Below are 18,338 nucleotides of genomic sequence, written 5' to 3'. Positions count from 1 at the left end.
GTCTCGGGCCTGGCTCTGGACCTCAACACAGGCCTGTGCGGGTGTTCCAGCTATCGCTCCTCCAGTGTGCACGCCGAGAGGACTTACGTAACCTTTCCTTTCCGCACGTGGGCAGCCACGATTGTGGACACTGAGGCTTCCAGCTATTTTTAACTGCCTTCCTCCTCTGCACTGGCTGACTCCATCCAGAGCCGGTTGCCGCCGGCTTGCAGGATCTCACCGGCTCTCTGCAGACGCAAATGGATGACAGGAGCCCTACCTACCCGCCACGCCTCCCCAAACCCCCCACCCCACCCCCCGAGGACCACGCAAGCCAGCCCAGGGCCCCCGGGGCAGAGAAGTGTCACCCTCACGGTCCCTAGCAACCGCCGGGCAGTCCTCACAGGCCCTTTTACGACAGCAGCCCCGCGGCGCGCGCGGGGGCAGGCAGGAGGTGTGTTGCCCGCGCCAGCCAATCACAGACGTGCACTGCAGCCTAGCGAGTTCCCATAGGCGGAGCGCCGGGCGGCCGTCAAGCGAACCCGGGTGTCGTGAGGCGGGCGCGGGGAGAGAGCGCCGAGGGCCTCAGCCGGGTGGACGCTGGTGTCACCTGTCTGGGTAGCGGCGTCGCTGCGAACGGCACGGCCATGGCTGGAGCGCTGGTGCGCAAAGCGGCGGACTATGTCCGGAGCAAGGACTTTCGGGACTATCTCATGAGGTGAGCGAACGGGTAGGCCGTGAGGGACAACCCCGCGGCTCGGTGCCAAGATGGGAGAACCGCGCGCGCCGGCGGACGGCGTTCCCACCCGGGACCGGGGAGAAGGGGGACGCCGCTCCTACCCGGGACCGCTGGACAGCAGGCGAGGAAGGGACGCCGCTCCCACCCGGGACTGAGAAGACAGCGGGTGACTTAGGGGGACGCCGCTCCCACCGGTGCCAGAGGGGACGGCGGGTGATTTAGGGGACGCCTCTCCCACCGGTGCACAAGGGGACTACGCCCCGGGTCAGGGCGACTAGGGAATGCCTGGTGACAGAGAACAGAGCTCCGTGGGGAGACTGTAGGGACGGCGTTCCCACCCGTGACTGAGAGGACGGCAGGTGGCCAAGGGGACACCGCCCGCGGGCACGGCGACCTGGGGAATGGCAGGTGACAGGGGACAACCGGCCCGGTGACTAAAAGACGCTGGGAGACTGTGGGGCCGCCGCTCCTGGGCTGGCCGTCGGGATGCCCTTTGCTGGTTGACGTGGGGACACTGAGTGCCACCCCCTCCCCCTCCTCGGGTCCCCTTCGTCACGGGCCTGGGACGTGGCAGGAGAGGTGCTGGAATGTCCCTGGATGCGCTACTGCCTGGAGCTGGGCGCTAGAATGCGCAGCGTCGAAGTGATTTCGCCTCCCCACCCCAGCACCGTTTGCCCACTTTAAGTTGCAGGCTATGCATGGGGGAGGGGGTAAGGGGACCGGGCCAGTGTTTTGTCAACCACAGCCAAGTCTGAGAACTGGCTTTTACTTGCAATTGTATGTTCCGTTGAGAGACTGAAGAGGCACTTTCTGGAACTGGTTTTCAATGATAATATTCCGGTGCCTGCTTCTATTTATAAGTATCTCACAAAGCTTAGAATATTTAAAATATTTCCAAGCATAATTTTATTTTCTTGTGATTTTTAAACTTAGGTAAGCAGAGGGCTGCCTTTTAATTTTCTTTTCAATAGTTAATTCGGAGCCAGGCAGTGGTGGGGCATGATTTTAATCCCAGTGGAGGAAGGCAGAGGCAGGATGGAGGGCTACAAAACGGGTTCTAGGACAGCCAGAGAAACCCTGCCTCAAAAACAAGACAGAAAAGAAAAAAGAGGGAAAGTGTCGAGAGGCAAATTTTAAACTTAGCCTTTTCTCTCCTGGGGGAAAAACTTTTCTTTCTGGAACTTACCACAGTGTTTTATACTTCCAGTTATTTCTTCTAGATACCCCTTCCCCCAACAGCCCTGCTTTACTTTAGGAAGGGAGAATAAATCATAAACAGAAAAATGTAACCATGACTCTACTGTTAAAGTTCTAGTCTTTTGCATTTTTCAATGACTTTTTAAAAAAAGAATTATTTATTACGTGTACAGTGTTCCACCTGCATATACTCCTGCACGACACAAGAGGGCATCAGATCACATTATAGGTGGTTCTGAGCCACCATGTCATTGCTGGGAATTGAACTCAAGACTTTTCTTTGGAAGAGCAGCCAGTGCTCTTAACCTCTGAGCCATCTCTCCAGCCCCTTAGCAATGACTTATTACACTTTATTTACATCCATTGTCAGCTTAAGATCTCAATACTTTTTTAACTGAAGCACTTCTAGAGTTAGATTTTTTTTTCTTTTTTGTGATAAGGCCTCATTTTGTGTAGCCGGGCCTCCCAGTTCACTCTGTAGCTGAGGAGAGTCATGATCCTTTGTGCTCCTTTGCCTCCACCTCTTGAGTACTGGGACAGGCATGTGCTTTATCTGGGCTCAGGAAACCCCTTGCGTCCCTGCTAGGCAAACTAGTCCTGTTGCCTTCTAGCTTTGTGAAGTTTAGTTTTGTGCTTTAGTGGCTCCGGTGCTTGAAACATATCTGTTTTATTTATTTTTGGGACAGGGTTTTACTATGTGGCCCTTGCTGACCTAGAACTCACAGAAATCCTCCTGTCCCTGCCCCTACAGTGCTGGGATTAAAGGTGTGTGTCACTAAAGGTAGCCTCAGATAATTTATTATAATTAATATTATATATTTAGTGCCTTGGGTTTATTTTTTTTCCTGTGACAGGGTTTCCCTGTGTAGCCTTGGCTGTCCTGGACTTGCTTTGTAGACCAGGATGGCCTCAAACTCACAGAGATCTTTCTGCCTCTGCCTCCCGAGTGCTGGGATTGAAGGTGTACGCTACCACTGCCCAGTGCCTTGAATTTCTTTAACTCTTTTTACCCATCAGTCTTTTTTTCACCATCTTCTCATCTTGGTAAGATGTCTTCCTTTGAGAGGACCGCTTCCCTGGGACTGGCCTTGAGTTAGCTCTAGCACCTCAGCCGGCAGAGCAGCCACGCTGCTGCACTTGGTCATTGATCAGAATCTCAGAGCAAGAACTTCTTCCCAGGTTGCTAGTTTAGTAGTCTCTTTCTTTTCTTTTCTTTTCTTTTCTCTTTCTTTCTTTCTTTCTTTTTTTCTTGTTCTTTCCAGACAGGGTCTTGAACTGGCTTGGCTATCTTGGACTTGCTTTATACACCAGGCTGGCCTTGAACTCACAGCAATCCACCCACCTCTGCCTCCCAGGTGCTGGGATTAAAGGTGTGCGCCACCACGCCTGGCATCTTTTTTCTTTTTTTAATGTTGAGGCTCAAAATCAGGACTTGTGCCTTTTGTAGGCATTATAAGGCCTACAGAGTTATACCCTCAGCCCTCCAATTCCTGTATTTTGCGTATTTGATGTGTGTCCTAGTGTGTGTACCTATGGGGACCAGAATAGGTGTCAGAGCTCCTGGGACTGGCAGCGCAGACAACTGTGAGGCGCCATGTGGCACTGGCACTGCAACCCACGTGCTCTTACCTGCTGAGCCGCCTCTCTAACCTTTTAATTTTTACTTTCAAGTGTTTTGTTTTGTTTTTGAGACAGGAGCTCTGCATATCTCTGACTGTCATGGAATTTACTATTAGAGCAGGTTGACCTTGAACTCACAGAGACATATCTGCCTTTGCCTCCTGAGTCCTGGGATTAAAGATGTGTCCCACCACACCTGGCTTTTCAAAGTCTTTCTCTTAAGAAACTATTTCCTTATGTACTTTACTGACAAAATAAAGTGAAATAGCCTTTTTTTCCTTTCTATTTCTTCTATGTAGATTTTTTGTTAAATTAGAGTGAGCAGTGAGATGACTTGTATTTTAAGGACTGTATGTGTACAGATTTATTTTAAGTTTATAATTAAAGCAGAGATGACTATGCACACAGATACACACACACACAGACACATGCAGACACAGACACACACAGATACACACACACACACACACACACACACACACACACACACACACACACACACACGCCACCTATTCCTTAGGTAGAATCCAGGTTATACAATGCTTTTTTGTTTTGTTTTTCAAGACAGGGTTTCTTTGTGTAGCCTTGGCTGTCCTGGACTCGATTTGTAGACAGGCTAGCCTGAAACTCACAGTGATCCACCCTCCTCTGCCTCCTGAGTGATGGGATTAAAGGTGTGCACCACCTCGCCCAGCTGTATAGTGTTTTAAAGTCAGTCACAGCATGTTTACAAGTGTGAGGTTCGTGAGATGTTGGCAGTGAGTGTTCTCGTTAATAAGGTGTTCTGTTCTGCACTGACTTTAACTTCTGAGCTCCCAGAAGCTTTAAGAGTTTATTTTTTTTTAAAAAGAGTTTATTGTTGCCCAGAAGAAAAGTTGTAGTAGATAAAGGGACTGCTTCCTAAACGTGGAATATCAGAGTTGGGAATAACCAAGTAAGTACCAGCTTCCATATGAGAAAACTTGACCAATCAGAAAACTTGAGTCCTTTCAACACCCAACTTGTGAAGCCAAAACAGCATTGTCAGCTTAGGACCAAAGGAAGAGCAGCAGTGCACAGAAGCAGTCCTGAGAGAAAGCAGGGGTGAGGTTCTTTTGCCTTTTTGAGGAGGTCGAGGCTGAGGAGCTGGGACAAGTCCTCTGTGTGGCACAGCTGGCCTGGAACTTGTTTTGTAGGCTAGGCTGACCTTGCGCTTACAGAGACCTGCCTGCCTCTGCCTCTGCCCCCCAAGTGCTGGGAGCAAAGGTGTGCGCACCCTGCCCAGCTGAGAACCTCCTCTGTGTGCTCCCTGCCCGTGCTTCCCTCCTCTCGGCAGCCGCATTTAGACTCTTAGCACTTTGCTGTCCTATTATTGACCTTCAGAATTAATGAAAATGGAATGCTAGAGGCCTAGCATGCGTCCCTTACAGCTGTGACGTCCAGATGCTAGAGGCCTAGCATGAGTCCCTTACAGCTGCGACGTCCAGATGCTAGAGGCCTAGCATTCGTCCCTTACAGCTGCGACGTCCAGATGCTAGAGGCCCAGCATAAGTCCCTTACAGCTGCGATGTCCAGATGCTAGAGGCCCAGCATAAGTCCCTTACAGCTGCGATGTCCAGTTCACAGAGCTCTTTGTTGTCATTTAACAGTGTTCTGATTGTTAAATTACAACTAAAATATTAGATAAAATTTTGCAACAATAATCCAAATATAGGTGAGTATCTTTTAGGAAAATACAGAATTATAATCCAGACAACCTTAAAATTTCATCCCATTTAAATGGTGTTTTATAAGACGTCTAGGCTTGCCATTGGATCCTTTCAGTATGATAAAAGTACGGTATAAATGAGTTTATAGTAAACTATGTCCCCTAAATTATTCTCAGTGCTTTCAAAGAAATGTAGCAAATTCTATCAGTCCCTTTAGTAAAATAAGAGGCTGCAGTCAGCAGTGCACAACAGACATTAGGGAATAAAATAAGCTTAGGGGAACCGTCTGAGCAGCCAGTCACTACTGACTGCTTATTCCGAGGTAGTTGTCCTTTATTGTTCTGCTTTATCTGGTGTGTAACTGGCTGACTTGGTAGTGCTTACTGTGTTTCCCCACGTAGAATGAACAGTAATACACAATCGCTGACTATCCACAAGAAAAAAATATTTATCAATATTGATGAGAAGCTTAACTCTTCACCAAGGTCAAGACCTAGGCAAAGATATTCCTTAGTACTATTTTTTTTAACAGCATATAAGGAATCCCAACTAGCTAGGAGGTGTTGAATGCCTGTAATCTGGGAAGCAGAGGCAGGTGGATCACTGTGAGTTCGAGGCCAACCTGATCCACAAAGCAAGTCCAGGACAGCCAGGGCTACACAGAGAAATCCTGACTCAAAAAACAAACAAATAAACAACAACAACAACCAAAAAACCCAACCCAAACCAAAACCCAATAAAAAGTAGCAAGGGTCAGGGCACATTGCCAACGTGAGGGCAATTGTTTCCCTATATGCTTCATTAACAAATGCAGTCTGAGCTTGGAACATTCGGCCATTTGCATTGTCACACTCAAAGGCTGGGTCTGTTCACTCTGTCACACTCAAAGGCTGGGTCTGTTCACTCTGTCACACTCAAAGGCTGGGTCTGTTTGCTCTGTCACACTCAAAGGCTGTTTGGTTTGGCTGACTGGCTGTTGATGAATCTGGGCTCTTGTGCATGTTAAGCACACAGTCTACCACTAAGCTACATTCCTATCACTAAATTAAATAGATATAGATAAAAAAAAAAATCTAGCAGAAGGCTGTGTAAGAGCTATCTGACAACACCCCTGTGAAAGCTTTCAAAGAACTGAGTGGTAGAGTGGAGCTACTCCATGTCCATGCGTTGAGAGACTCTTACATCTTCAAGATGGCCATTCTTCCCAGCCTGGCTTACAGAACCAGTGCAGTGCCAGCCAAAATACCCGCAAAATCATTTTGTCCGTCTCAGGAAATGGATTCTGGGCTTCATGTAAAGTTTGATGCCCAGCAACACCAAAAAATAATGACAATAAATTAGTAGGTATGTGGTGAGCAGAAGACCCAGACAGTACTGAGGAAGAGCAAAGGTGGCAGGCTGGCAATACCCAGTTTACAGTTTACTGTAAAGCTACAGTAGTCAAGCCTGTGCTGCTAACATGGGAATAGACAAATAGATCAATGGCACGAAATAGACAGGTCGTAAATAAACACACACCAGTACAGCCAACTCAACTTCAGCCAAGGAGCAAAGAAAGAATAATGTAGCAAAGATAGTCTTTAACAAATTAAAACATTTACACACATCCTATGTCTGTAGCAAAAATTTTACTCAATTTACATTTATAGGGCAAAACATAAAGTGCAAACTATAGAATATGATAGAAAATCTAAGTTATCTGGGGTAGGCAATGACTTTTTAAATACAATACCAAAGGCAAGATAAGTGAAAAAAAGTGTGGGTGAACCAACCTTCATTAAGACTAGGTGTGGTAGTGCACACCTTTATTCCCAGCACTTGGGACACAAAGGCAGGTGGATCTTTGAGTTCTAGGCCAGCCTGGTCTACAAAGTGACAGGGCAGCCAGGGTTACACACAGAGAAACCCTGTCTGGAAAACAACAACAACAACAAAAGACTACTACTTTTAGCTACATGGTAGTTCATGCCTGTAAATCCATACTCAGGATTGGAGGCAAGAGAATTGAGATTCCAAACCAGCCTGGGCTACACAAGGAGACTTGGTCTCAGAAAACAATTTAGTTGGCTATGTGAAGGAGAAAAAGTCACAGATCTAAAAAGTGTTTGAAAAAGATAATTGATGGGCTGGAGAGATGGCTCAGCCGTTAAAGGCTAAGCTCACAACCAAAAATATAAGAGTTCGGTTCCCAGCACCCATGTCTGTCTGTCTCTCCAGACACAAACACATACACATACACATACACACACACCCACCCACCCACACACACACACACACACATACATATGGTAACTGATAAATCAAGACTATTACCTGGGCTGGAGAGATGGCTCAGGTTAAGAGCACTGGCTGCTCTTCCAGAGGTCCAGAATTCAGTTCCCAGGAACCACATGGTGGCTCACAAACATCTATAATGAGATCTGGTGCCCTCTTTTGGACTACAGGTGTTACTTGCAGGCAGAAGAACATTGTATACATAATAATAAATAAATGATGATGGTGCAGCTCTGGCTTTGGAGCCACTAGGGCTCTTCATCCTGGTGGGATGCAAATGGTGCAGTGCTCAGGATGGCAGTTCAGGCTTTCTAATACGTCAGAAGCCATGCTCCTGCTGTAAACAGGGCACCTGAGGGTGATTTCCACACGGGACCTACATATGGCTGTTTATAGCAGCTCTATGCATAATTGCCCAAACTGGGTATCAAACAAGTTGTCTGTCAGTGGGAGTGGGCGGGTGGTTAATGGTACATCCAAACGGTCGCATATTGTTCAGTGCCAAAAGGAAATGAGCTAGGAAATCATACAAAGACATATAGGAAACAAGCTCAGATTGGAAAATAGTGTACAGTAAAGGAATCAGGATTCAGGCTTCTTTTGCTGAAAGCTCTGAGCCTGCAAATAGCAGTCTAGTGGGCAATCAAAAGCAAGAAAAATCCTTAGCATTCACCAGGGTGATAGTGAGTTCAGTGCTGGCTAGTTGTTATGGTAACTTAATAGAGTCACCCATGGGCTTGTGGCTCTGGGTTGTAAGGGAAAGCTGGCTGAGCAAGCGGCAGAGAGCAAACTGAGGAGCAGCACAGTCTGCGGCTTATACAGCAGCTCTTCCCTTTACTAAAGGTTCACTTAGCACAGTAACAAATGCTAAGACAGGTTTGATCGCTAGACCAGTTAAAAAGAGCCAGCATGAAGGCCAGTGTGCAGGCACACCCTCCTAACCCAGCACTGGGAGGCAGAGGCAGGTGGTCTCTTCAAGTTCACAGCTAGTCTGGTCCATGTAGCAACTGTGAATTCCAGACTAGCCAGGGATATATATACCCTGTCTCAAAAGGGGGGCTGGGTGTGGTGGCACACCTGCAATCCCAGGACTGGGGCAGTGAGGACAGAAGATTCCTGACGTCTGCTGGCCAATATGCATAGTCTGCTCTGCAAGCTCCATGCCAACGCAAGCAAACAAACAAATGAACTACATGTGAAACTCCTGAGGAACAATAGTGGAGGTTGCCCTCTGGCCTACACATATGTGTACACAAGCATGCACACGCAGAAAAGTGTCTTTGCCCTCGTGTTGCATACATGTTCTTTGCTACCTTAAACTTGAGCACAGATCCCTGCCTAGCTCTGCAAGTAAACATGTTAATTATTTAAGGAGTGTTAGTCTAAAACTGGTACTAGAAAGCTGAGTCATCCTGTGTTACCTAATCTTTCTTCTTCCCCTCTGAAGTTTGAGGACGCCAACATCAGGATAACTAAGATAGTTTCAAAGTTCCAGGAACAAGGGACTTACAGGCAGACCACCCAATGATGGAATCGAGGCTGCCCCTCAAGTGAGAGGAATTGTTTGATAGCAAGAGCTGAACATCCCCTGCCCCTGCCCCTGGCCACACACACACAGTAAGACCACGCAGAACCAGACCTGAGAAAATCAGCGGGGACACAGCTGTGCACTGCTGCTTGCTGTGCATATATGGAGCCTTATTTGAGGGGTCCCCCATCAGACTGGCCTGTGAACCATTTTCTTTTTTTTATTATTATTATTTAATTTTATGTGCATTGTGTGTCTGTGTGACGGTGTCAGATCTTTAAGTTATAGACAGTTGTGAGCTGCCATATGGGTGCTGGGATTTGAACCCAGGTCCTCTGGAAGGGCAGTCGGTGCCCCCAGCTGCTGAGCCATCTCTCCAGCCTCCCCCCCCAAGGCCATTTCCTTGATGACTGGCTGATACTTGATGGCTCAGCCCACTGTGAGCAGTGCCACCCTAGGCACATGGTCCTAGGTTGTGTGGGAGGTGAGCAAGCCATGGAGGCCAGCGGTGCCAGTGCTCCAGGGGTTCTGCTTCTGTCCTGCTGTGAGTTTTTGCTCTGACCTCCCTTCCTAATGGATTGTAGGCCATAGTATGACATAACCCTTTCCTCGCCAAGCTCTCACTTTTCAGGTTTTGTCTGTTTCATTTTTAAAAGATGTTTATTTGTTTGTTTTGAGACAGAGTTTCTCTGTGTAGCCTTGGCTGTCCTAGAACTCACTTTGTAGACCAGGCTGGCCTTGAACTCACAGAGATCTACCTAAAGACATGCACCACCACCACCTGGATTAAAGATTCTTTTAATGTGTATGTTTGTGAGCCTGAACACATCTACCTGTGTCCCACCTCCCTGCAGGTGCCCACATGAGGCCAAAGGCAGGCACAGGATCCTCTGGAACGAGAGTTATAGTTAGTTGTGAACCACCATGTGGTGCTGGGAATTGAGCAGATGCTCTTATCTAAGCAATCTTTCCTGCAAAACTATTATTTTAAAAATCATCTTTAAGCCATGCAGTAGTGGTGCATGCCTTTAATTCCAACACTCAGGAGACAAGAGTTTGAAGACAGCCTCATCTACAGAGCGAGTTCCAGAGCAGCCAAGGCTGTGTTTATTTTTCAAGAAAATGTCACCACTCATTCATGCATTTGTTAATTCATTCATTTCATGAGACTAGCTTTATATAATAATGGGAGTTTATTACTAATAAGATTCAGCAGTGTTTCCAAGGCTGCACTGTTCACACTGGCCTGCACTTGAACTGTGGCTTAGACTGCTGTTCATTAAGCATAGAGTCACACTAGACTTCAAATAGTAAGTGCAAAAAAGTATGTAAAATAGCTCATTGATAATTTTTTTGGTGCATGTGGTTTTTCTCTGTGTACCCTTGGCTGTGTTGGACACACTTTGTAGACCAGGCTGGCCTTGAACTCTCCACCTGCCTCTGCCTCCCAGAATGCTGGGATTATAGGCATACACCACCATGCCTGGCTAGTTGGTAATTCTAATGATGACATGTTCATATTACAATGTGTTTTACATGTGGGGATAACTTTAAGAATTTGTATCACTCTCTCACACATATTCTTTCACCAGGTCTCACTATGTAGTTCAAGCCTCACACTTGCTTTGTCACCTTAAATAACCTCTCACTTACAACCCCTGCTCTAACCTTCTGAGTGCTAGAGTTACACACGTGCACTCCATACTCTGCTCTCTGTGCTTAAGATGGCTTGTAGAAAAGTTAAAATCATACACACAGCCCAAGTTACAGAACAGAGATCTAATGTCACCTGTTATTATGTATGATTCTTCTTTTGGGGTGGCAGTTGGGTTTTTTGTTTTTTGTTTTGGTTTTTGTTTGTTTGTTTGTTTGTTTGTTTTGGTTTTTCGAGACAGGGTTTCTCTGTGTAGCACCGGCTGTCCTGGACTCACTTTGTAGACCAGGCTGGCCTCAAACTCACAGCAATCTGCCTGTTTTTTGTTTGTTTTGGTTTTTGGTTTTTCGAGATAGGGTTTCTCTGTCCTGGAACTCTGTAGACCAGGCTGGCCGCAAACGCAGAGATCCCCCTGCTTCTGCCTCCCTACGTGCTGAGATGAAAGAGGTGTGCACCACACGTGGCACATATAATTCTTTAAAAACAAAACAACAAAACCAAAAGACTGTTTTATGTTTACTTTGAGAAGGTTTGTGTGTCATGGCATACTTAGGAAGATTGGAGAACAACTTGGGACTCAGTTCTCTCTACAGCATGTGGGTCTCAGGGATCAAATTTAGGCTCTTACGCTTGGGGGTGAGCACCTTTGCCCACTGGACAGGTGGCCAGCCTGTGATACAGCTCTTGATATTCTCAGACAAAAAACGTAAACTGTGTCACTAGCATGCGACTAAAGCTTAATTGCATGTGAGTTTGGAATGTACTAGAATGTTTGGAAGTATCTGATTATTTTTCTTTTTGTTTTGTTCCCTCCATGTCTCTTCTATCTGAACCTTGGTGACTCCACAAAATAGCACGGTAAGAAAATTGTAGCCATTCTGGGCACCTGTGCACTTTCTGCCCTATAGAGTTAGAGACAAGAGGCAAGTTGGGGTGCCTGCCTAACTCCCATGCCAAGGGGTAAGCTGTAGGTGAAGCACATGTCTGGGCCTGCCTCTGTGGACCACAGTTCTCCTGTGTTTAGAAAGGAGCCTGCGGGGCTGGAGAGATGGCTCAGCAGTTAAGAGCACTGTCTGTTCTTCCAGAGGTTCTGAGTTCAATTCCCAGCAACCACCTGGTGGCTCGCAGCCATCTATAATGAGATCTGATGCCCTTTTTTGGCATTCAGGTATACAAACAGATAGAGTACTATATACATAAAATAAATAAAATCTTTTTAAAAGAAAAGAAAAAGAAAGAAAGACAGACAGACAGACAGACGCCTGCAGTACTTGGTCCACAACAGTCAGCTCAGAACTTGGCAGCTGATGAAAAGGAAGGCAGTGGAGAGGGAAGGAGCAGACTGAAGTGGTCGTCCTGCAGTAGGCAACTTGTGCCCATGGCTTGCTTTCCAGACACAGAGACAGACCCCACACTATGCTGCTTGTTTCTGTTTGAAGTTTTTATAGCTACCATAAAAATAGCAAAGTAAAAACATTTCCATGTACTTGATAAATACTAGTCACAAAAATTCCTTATTTTTCTATAAATTGATTGCAGTTTCTGGCAGCGTGTACCAGACACATATTTCAGAACAGGGAAAAGAGAATTAAAATTTTGCACCAGATACAAAATATGCATTACAAGTATTGAAATAATTTTTGCCTTATGTGTGTAGACCAGGTGACTTATGATCTATCTGTTCATTCGTTCGTTCATTCATTCATTCATTTGAGACAGGGTCTTACTAAGTAGCCTTGGCTGGTCTGGAGCCTCAAACTGATAGAGATCCCCCTGCCTCTGCCTCCCAAAGCTGGCACTAATGTTGTGCACTGCCATACCTGGCTGTGTTGACTTAAAGTGACCTTCTTCCTGCCATAGATGCCAGAGTGCTGGGATTTAGAGGCATGTACCATCACACCCAGCACCCTTTGTGGTTTTAGGGAATATGTTTAAATATTCCCTAAATATAGCTCAATGCTATAGTGTTCTGTGTGTTTCTTAGCTTTCAGAATTCCATGTCATATAATTGAAAACTTATTATTCTTAAATTTGCCATCATTTAACTATCATTCAGACTTTTATGTGGCTTTAGTTCTATGCCATCGTCTGCCTCTTCTTTGGGAGCAGGCTGGTTATACATGGTGGTAGATAGTCAGGGCAGGTAAGCCCCTCTTAGAATAATTCTTCTGGACTAAGCCTGGTGATGCATGCCTTTAACCCCAGCACTCAGGAGGCAGAGGCAGTGGATCTCTGTGAGATTGAGGCCAGCCAGAGTGAGTCTAGGAGTACCAAGATAACACAGAGAAATCTTGCCTTGAAAAACTAAAATAAATTTAAAAATATAATAATAATAATAATAATAAGTTATTATTACTATTATTATTACTACTATTATTATTATTATTATTATTATTATTATTATTATTATTATTATTATTATTTAGGCTTTGTTACAGACTTCACAATCTGTGCATGATAAAGTAGATATCAAGACAACCATACAGTGCAGATCGGTGGAGAGTGATGGGAGAGAGATGGAAAAGTGGAGAGAGTGATGGAGAGATATGGAAGAATGGAGAGAGTGATGGAGAGATGGAAGAGTGGAGAGAGTGATAGAGAGATGGAAGAGTGGAGAGAGAGTGATGGAGAGATGGAAGAGTGGAGAGAGAGTGATGGAGAGATGGAAGAGTGGAGAGAGTGATGGAGAGATGGAAGAGTGCAGAGAGTGATGGAGAGATGGAAGAGTGCAGAGAGTGATGGAGAGATGGAAGAGTGGAGAGAGTGATGGAGAGATGGAAGAGTGGAGAGAGAGTGATGGAGAGATGGAAGAGTGGAGAGAGAGTGATGGAGAGATGGAAGAGTGGAGAGAGTGATGGAGAGATGGAAGAGTGCAGAGAGTGATGGAGAGATGGAAGAGTGCAGAGAGTGATGGAGAGATGGAAGAGTGGAGAGAGTGATGGAGAGATGGAAGAGTGGAGAGAGAGTGATGGAGAGATGGAAGAGTGGAGAGAGAGTGATGGAGAGATGGAAGAGTGGAGAGAGTGATGGAGAGATGGAAGAGTGCAGAGAGTGATGGAGAGATGGAAGAGTGCAGAGAGTGATGGAGAGATGGAAGAGTGGAGAGAGTGATGGAGAGATGGAAGAGTGGAGAGAGAGTGATGGAGAGATGGAAGAGTGGAGAGAGAGTGATGGAGAGATGGAAGAGTGGAGAGAGTGATGGAGAGATGGAAGAGTGGAGAGAGTGATGGAGAGATGGAAGAGTGGAGAGAGTGATGGAGAGATGGAAGAGTGGAGAGAGTGATGGAGAGATGGAAGAGTGGAGAGAGTGATGGAGAGATGGAAGAGTGCAGAGAGTGATGGAGAGATGGAAGAGTGCAGAGAGTGATGGAGAGATGGAAGAGTGGAGAGAGAGTGATGGAGAGATGGAAGAGTGCAGAGAGTGATGGAGAGATGGAAGAGTGGAGAGAGAGTGATGGAGAGATGGAAGAGTGGAGAGAGTGATGGAGAGATGGAAGAGTGGAGAGAGTGATGGAGAGATGGAAGAGTGGAGAGAGAGTGATGGAGAGATGGAAGAGTGCAGAGAGTGATGGAGAGATGGAAGAGTGGAGAGAGTGATGGAGAGATGGAAGAGTGGAGAGAGTGATGGAGAGATGGAAGAGTGGAGAGAGTGATGGAGAGATGGAAGAGTGGAGAGAGTGATGGAGAGATGGAAGAGTGGAGAGAGAGTGATGGAGAGATGGAAGAGTGGAGAGAGTGATGGAGAGATGGAAGAGTGGAGAGAGTGATGGAGAGATGGAAGAGTGGAGAGAGTGATGGAGAGATGGAAAAGTGGAGAGAGTGATGGAGAGATATGGAAGAATGGAGAGAGTGATGGAGAGATGGAAGAGTGGAGAGAGAGTGATGGAGAGATGGAAGAGTGGAGAGAGTGATAGAGAGATGGAAGAGTGGAGAGAGTGATGGAGAGATGGAAGAGTGGAGAGAGTGATGGAGAGATGGAAGAGTGCAGAGAGTGATGGAGAGATGGAAGAGTGGAGAGAGTGATGGAGAGATGGAAGAGTGGAGAGAGTGATGGAGAGATGGAAGAGTGGAGAGAGTGATGGAGAGATGGAAGAGTGGAGAGAGAGTGATGGAGAGATGGAAGAGTGGAGAGAGTGATGGAGAGATGGAAGAGTGGAGAGAGTGATGGAGAGATGGAAGAGTGGAGAGAGTGATGGAGAGATGGAAGAGTGGAGAGAGTGATGGAGAGATGGAAGAGTGGAGAGAGTGATGGAGAGATGGAAGAGTGGAGAGAGTGATGGAGAGATGGAAGAGTGGAGAGAGTGATGGAGAGATGGAAGAGTGCAGAGAGTGATGGAGAGATGGAAGAGTGGAGAGAGTGATGGAGAGATGGAAGAGTGGAGAGAGAGTGATGGAGAGATGGAAGAGTGGAGAGAGAGTGATGGAGAGATGGAAGAGTGGAGAGAGTGATGGAGAGATGGAAGAGTGGAGAGAGAGTGATGGAGAGATGGAAGAGTGCAGAGAGTGATGGAGAGAGATGGAAGAGTGGAGAGAGTGATGGAGAGATGGAAGAGTGGAGAGAGAGTGATGGAGAGATGGAAACAGATGCAGAAAGAAGAGAAAAGAAACAAATTATTATGGAGTAGCAGAGTTCAAAATGAGGTATCATCTTATAAAAAGACAGGTTGGAAAAGAAGTCACTAGGTTAAACAAGAAATAAGTAGTTATCCTACAAAGGTCTGGAGATAAGGGAAAAATGAAGGTGTAATGTCTGTTTAAATACACGAATGAAGACAAAAGCTGAGAGCAGCTCACATAGGAAACATGCAGCTTGACTGTAAGAAAACAAGTTGCTTAGCACAGAATCCCAAAGATCCTTTGAACCAACAGTGCCTAATCTGTGGAGACTACAACCCACGTTAACTTGGCTGTCTTTGCCATGCTGGCTGAGTAAACTTTAGCATACATATTCCAGGCATGTGCCTCAGCTGACATGTAAGCATGCTAGGTTACCTTTTCAACGTGTTCTCCTATCATGCCAAGTGCTATCCCAAATTATTCCTGTGTAGCCCTTTCTCCCACTTCCTTTGGGATTTTAATATAGTCATGACTTTACCCAAAGCAAAGTCTAGAAATATATTTCATAGTCTGTATTCATCACAGTCACTGTGACAGCTGCAGTCCCATGAAGGCCATTTAACCCTGGTCACTTTAGATGGGCATAGTTTTAGATGGTAGGAAATTATCTACTCTTTTATATTACTTCAAAAGTATTTTCAAACAATCTTAATTTTTTAGTGTGTGAGATGCTGACTATAGATTTCCAAGTTCATATATAAGCTAAAAAATATTTTCTAACATGGGCTCAGCAGTTAAAAGCAGGTATTCCTGCAGAGGACCTGAGTTCAGTTCTCAGCACCCATCGTGGGTGCCCCACAACCACTTGTATGGGATGTCTTCTTTTGAACTCTAAAAGTTCAAAAGATACCCATCCACACACACATATACACATGATCTTTAAAAACATCTTTTAAGCCAGGCACAGTGATGCATTTAATCCCAGCAGAAGGAGGCAGGTTTCTGTGAGTGGGTACCAGCCTGGTCTACATAGTGATTTCCAGGCTAGCCAGCATGCCATAGTGAGACACTATTTCAAAAAAAGCAAAATCAAGCTGCACTGTGGTGGTGTAACATGCCTTTAATCCCAGCACTTGGGAGGCAGAGGCCAGTGGATCTCTGAGTCTGAGGCCAGCCTTGTCTATAGAGTGAGTTCCAGGATAGCCAGGGGTTACACAGAGAAGCCCTGTCTCTTGAAAAACAAAAACAAAGAACTTTTTAAAAGTATCCTTGCCTTAGAAAAAGTGTCCAGTTTAAGTTCTGTGTTTTACTAATAGTGCACTTAATGAAAACTTGGGGGGGGGACATTTTAGTAGATTTAAACATATTGTAGACAATAGTTATAATAAGGTTTAAATTATCTAAGAATAGATAATCAGAGATTACTGACTTGTGATGTGGAAATCAGTGAGGAGCTTGAGCAGAGCCAGACCCTTCTTAGTTCTGGGCTCACCTGGTGGGAACTGGCTTACACTTGTGTGAAACCATGGAGCTGTAACTCGTTAACTTGAAGACACAAACATGAGGGTTCATTTCCACACATTTGTGTCCTTGAAGGTGTTGAAATGCAGCTGCTGATAGCTGCACTCTAACTTTTGCCCTCCTTTTTTTCTCATTTATTGCAGCACTTCTGGGGCCCAGTTGCCAACTGGGGTCTCCCCATTGCTGCCATCAATGACATGAAGAAATCTCCAGAGATCATCAGTGGGCGGATGACTTTCGGTAAGAGCACACTGAGGAAAGGAGGGCACTACACATGATGTCACTCCGCGTACATCTCACCACATGCTGTGGTTGCTATTAGGAAGTCACATGAGGAATATAAGGATGAGCTAGACACCTTTAATCCAGCACTCAAGGAGGCAGAGGCAGGCAGGACTCTGTGAGTTATGGTCTACAAAAAGTACAGGACAGTCAAGGCTGCCCAGAGAAAGCCTGTCTTGGAAAAAGAAGTGTGTGTGTGTGTGTGTGTGTTTGTGTACGCGCGTGCGCGCGCACTTGTATTAAAGAGTACTACTAGCTCTGAAATAGGAGTAATTTGAAGATTTTGGGAAATCTGAAAATCATTTGCTTCAGTTTGAGTATGTTCAGTTCAGGTCTGAGGGGCTGCTTTGTTTTGTTGAGTCAGGCTCCTCTGCAGCCCTGGCTGTCCTAGTAGAACTCCCTCTGAAGACCAGGCTGGCCTTGAACTCAGAGATCCACCTGCATCGGCCTCCCAAGTTCTGGAATTCAAGTCATGTGTCATCACTGCCTGGCTCAAGTGTGTGTTGTTTCAATTATCCTCATAGCCAACTGACTTTATTATAAACTTGATCAGGCAAGGGGTCCTAAGTCCACTTGAAACCCCAGTATGTGAGCATACAAATGAAGGAAAAGGTTTAAGTGGCAGTTCTTTCAAATGCTTGATATAAAAAGCTCTCACACACAGCAAAAGGGTGGAGAACTAATTTGCAATTATTCCTGCTGATACGTATGTCCTAATGTTTAGGTAATAAACCACAGCCTTAAAGGCTTACAAGTGGTAGCTACGGTGCAGGGGTGGAAGAGGCTCTTCTCACTACTGCATTGGATGTATTGACTTTTGTTTCCTTCAGCCTGGCATCCAGTGTATTCGTGTTCTTTGTTTTTGTGTTTTGCAGCCCTCTGTTGCTACTCTTTGACATTCATGAGATTTGCCTACAAAGTGCAGCCTCGAAACTGGCTTCTGTTTGCATGCCACGTAACAAACGAAGTAGCACAGCTCATTCAGGGAGGCCGGCTTATCAACTATGAGTAAGCAAATTTCAATGTATTGTTTTGAGGAACTAGTAAGAAACTTGATTTTAAAAACAGGTAAACCACCAGGCATGGTGGTGTACGCGTGTAATCTCAGGACTTGGGAGGCAGAGGCAGGCAGATCTCTGTGAGTTCGAGGCCAGCCTGGTTTACAAAACGAGTCCAGGACAGCCAAGGCTACACAGAGAAACCCTGTCTTGAAAAACCAAAAAATAAAAAATAAAATAAAACGAAACAGGTAAACATTAACATAAAGTATGCTGTGCCATTGTTACTGAGGCTGGCAGA

At 45.8% G+C, this 18,338-nt stretch overlaps 1 protein-coding gene across 1 annotated transcript; it reads left to right on the top strand.

The window, feature by feature from the left end:
* Positions 1 to 510: 510 nt before the first annotated feature.
* On the top strand, positions 511 to 18,051 carry MPC1 (mitochondrial pyruvate carrier 1; the record flags this gene model as incomplete). Its single annotated transcript, XM_084776502.1, has 4 exons — positions 511 to 697; positions 11,534 to 11,537; positions 16,901 to 16,997; positions 17,915 to 18,051. The coding sequence occupies exons 1-4, from the start codon at positions 627 to 629 to the stop codon at positions 18,049 to 18,051; spliced, it is 309 nt and encodes a 102-aa protein (XP_084632628.1). The 5' UTR covers positions 511 to 626.
* Between the last annotated feature and the right edge of the window lie 287 nt (positions 18,052 to 18,338).

The sequence above is a fragment of the Acomys minous genome, assembly GCF_964271855.1.
Source record: "Acomys minous genome assembly, chromosome: 3".
NCBI classification, from domain to species: domain Eukaryota; kingdom Metazoa; phylum Chordata; class Mammalia; order Rodentia; family Muridae; genus Acomys; species Acomys minous.
The sequence above is the reverse complement of the archived record's forward strand: the minus strand, read 5'-3'. Positions and strand labels throughout refer to the sequence as shown.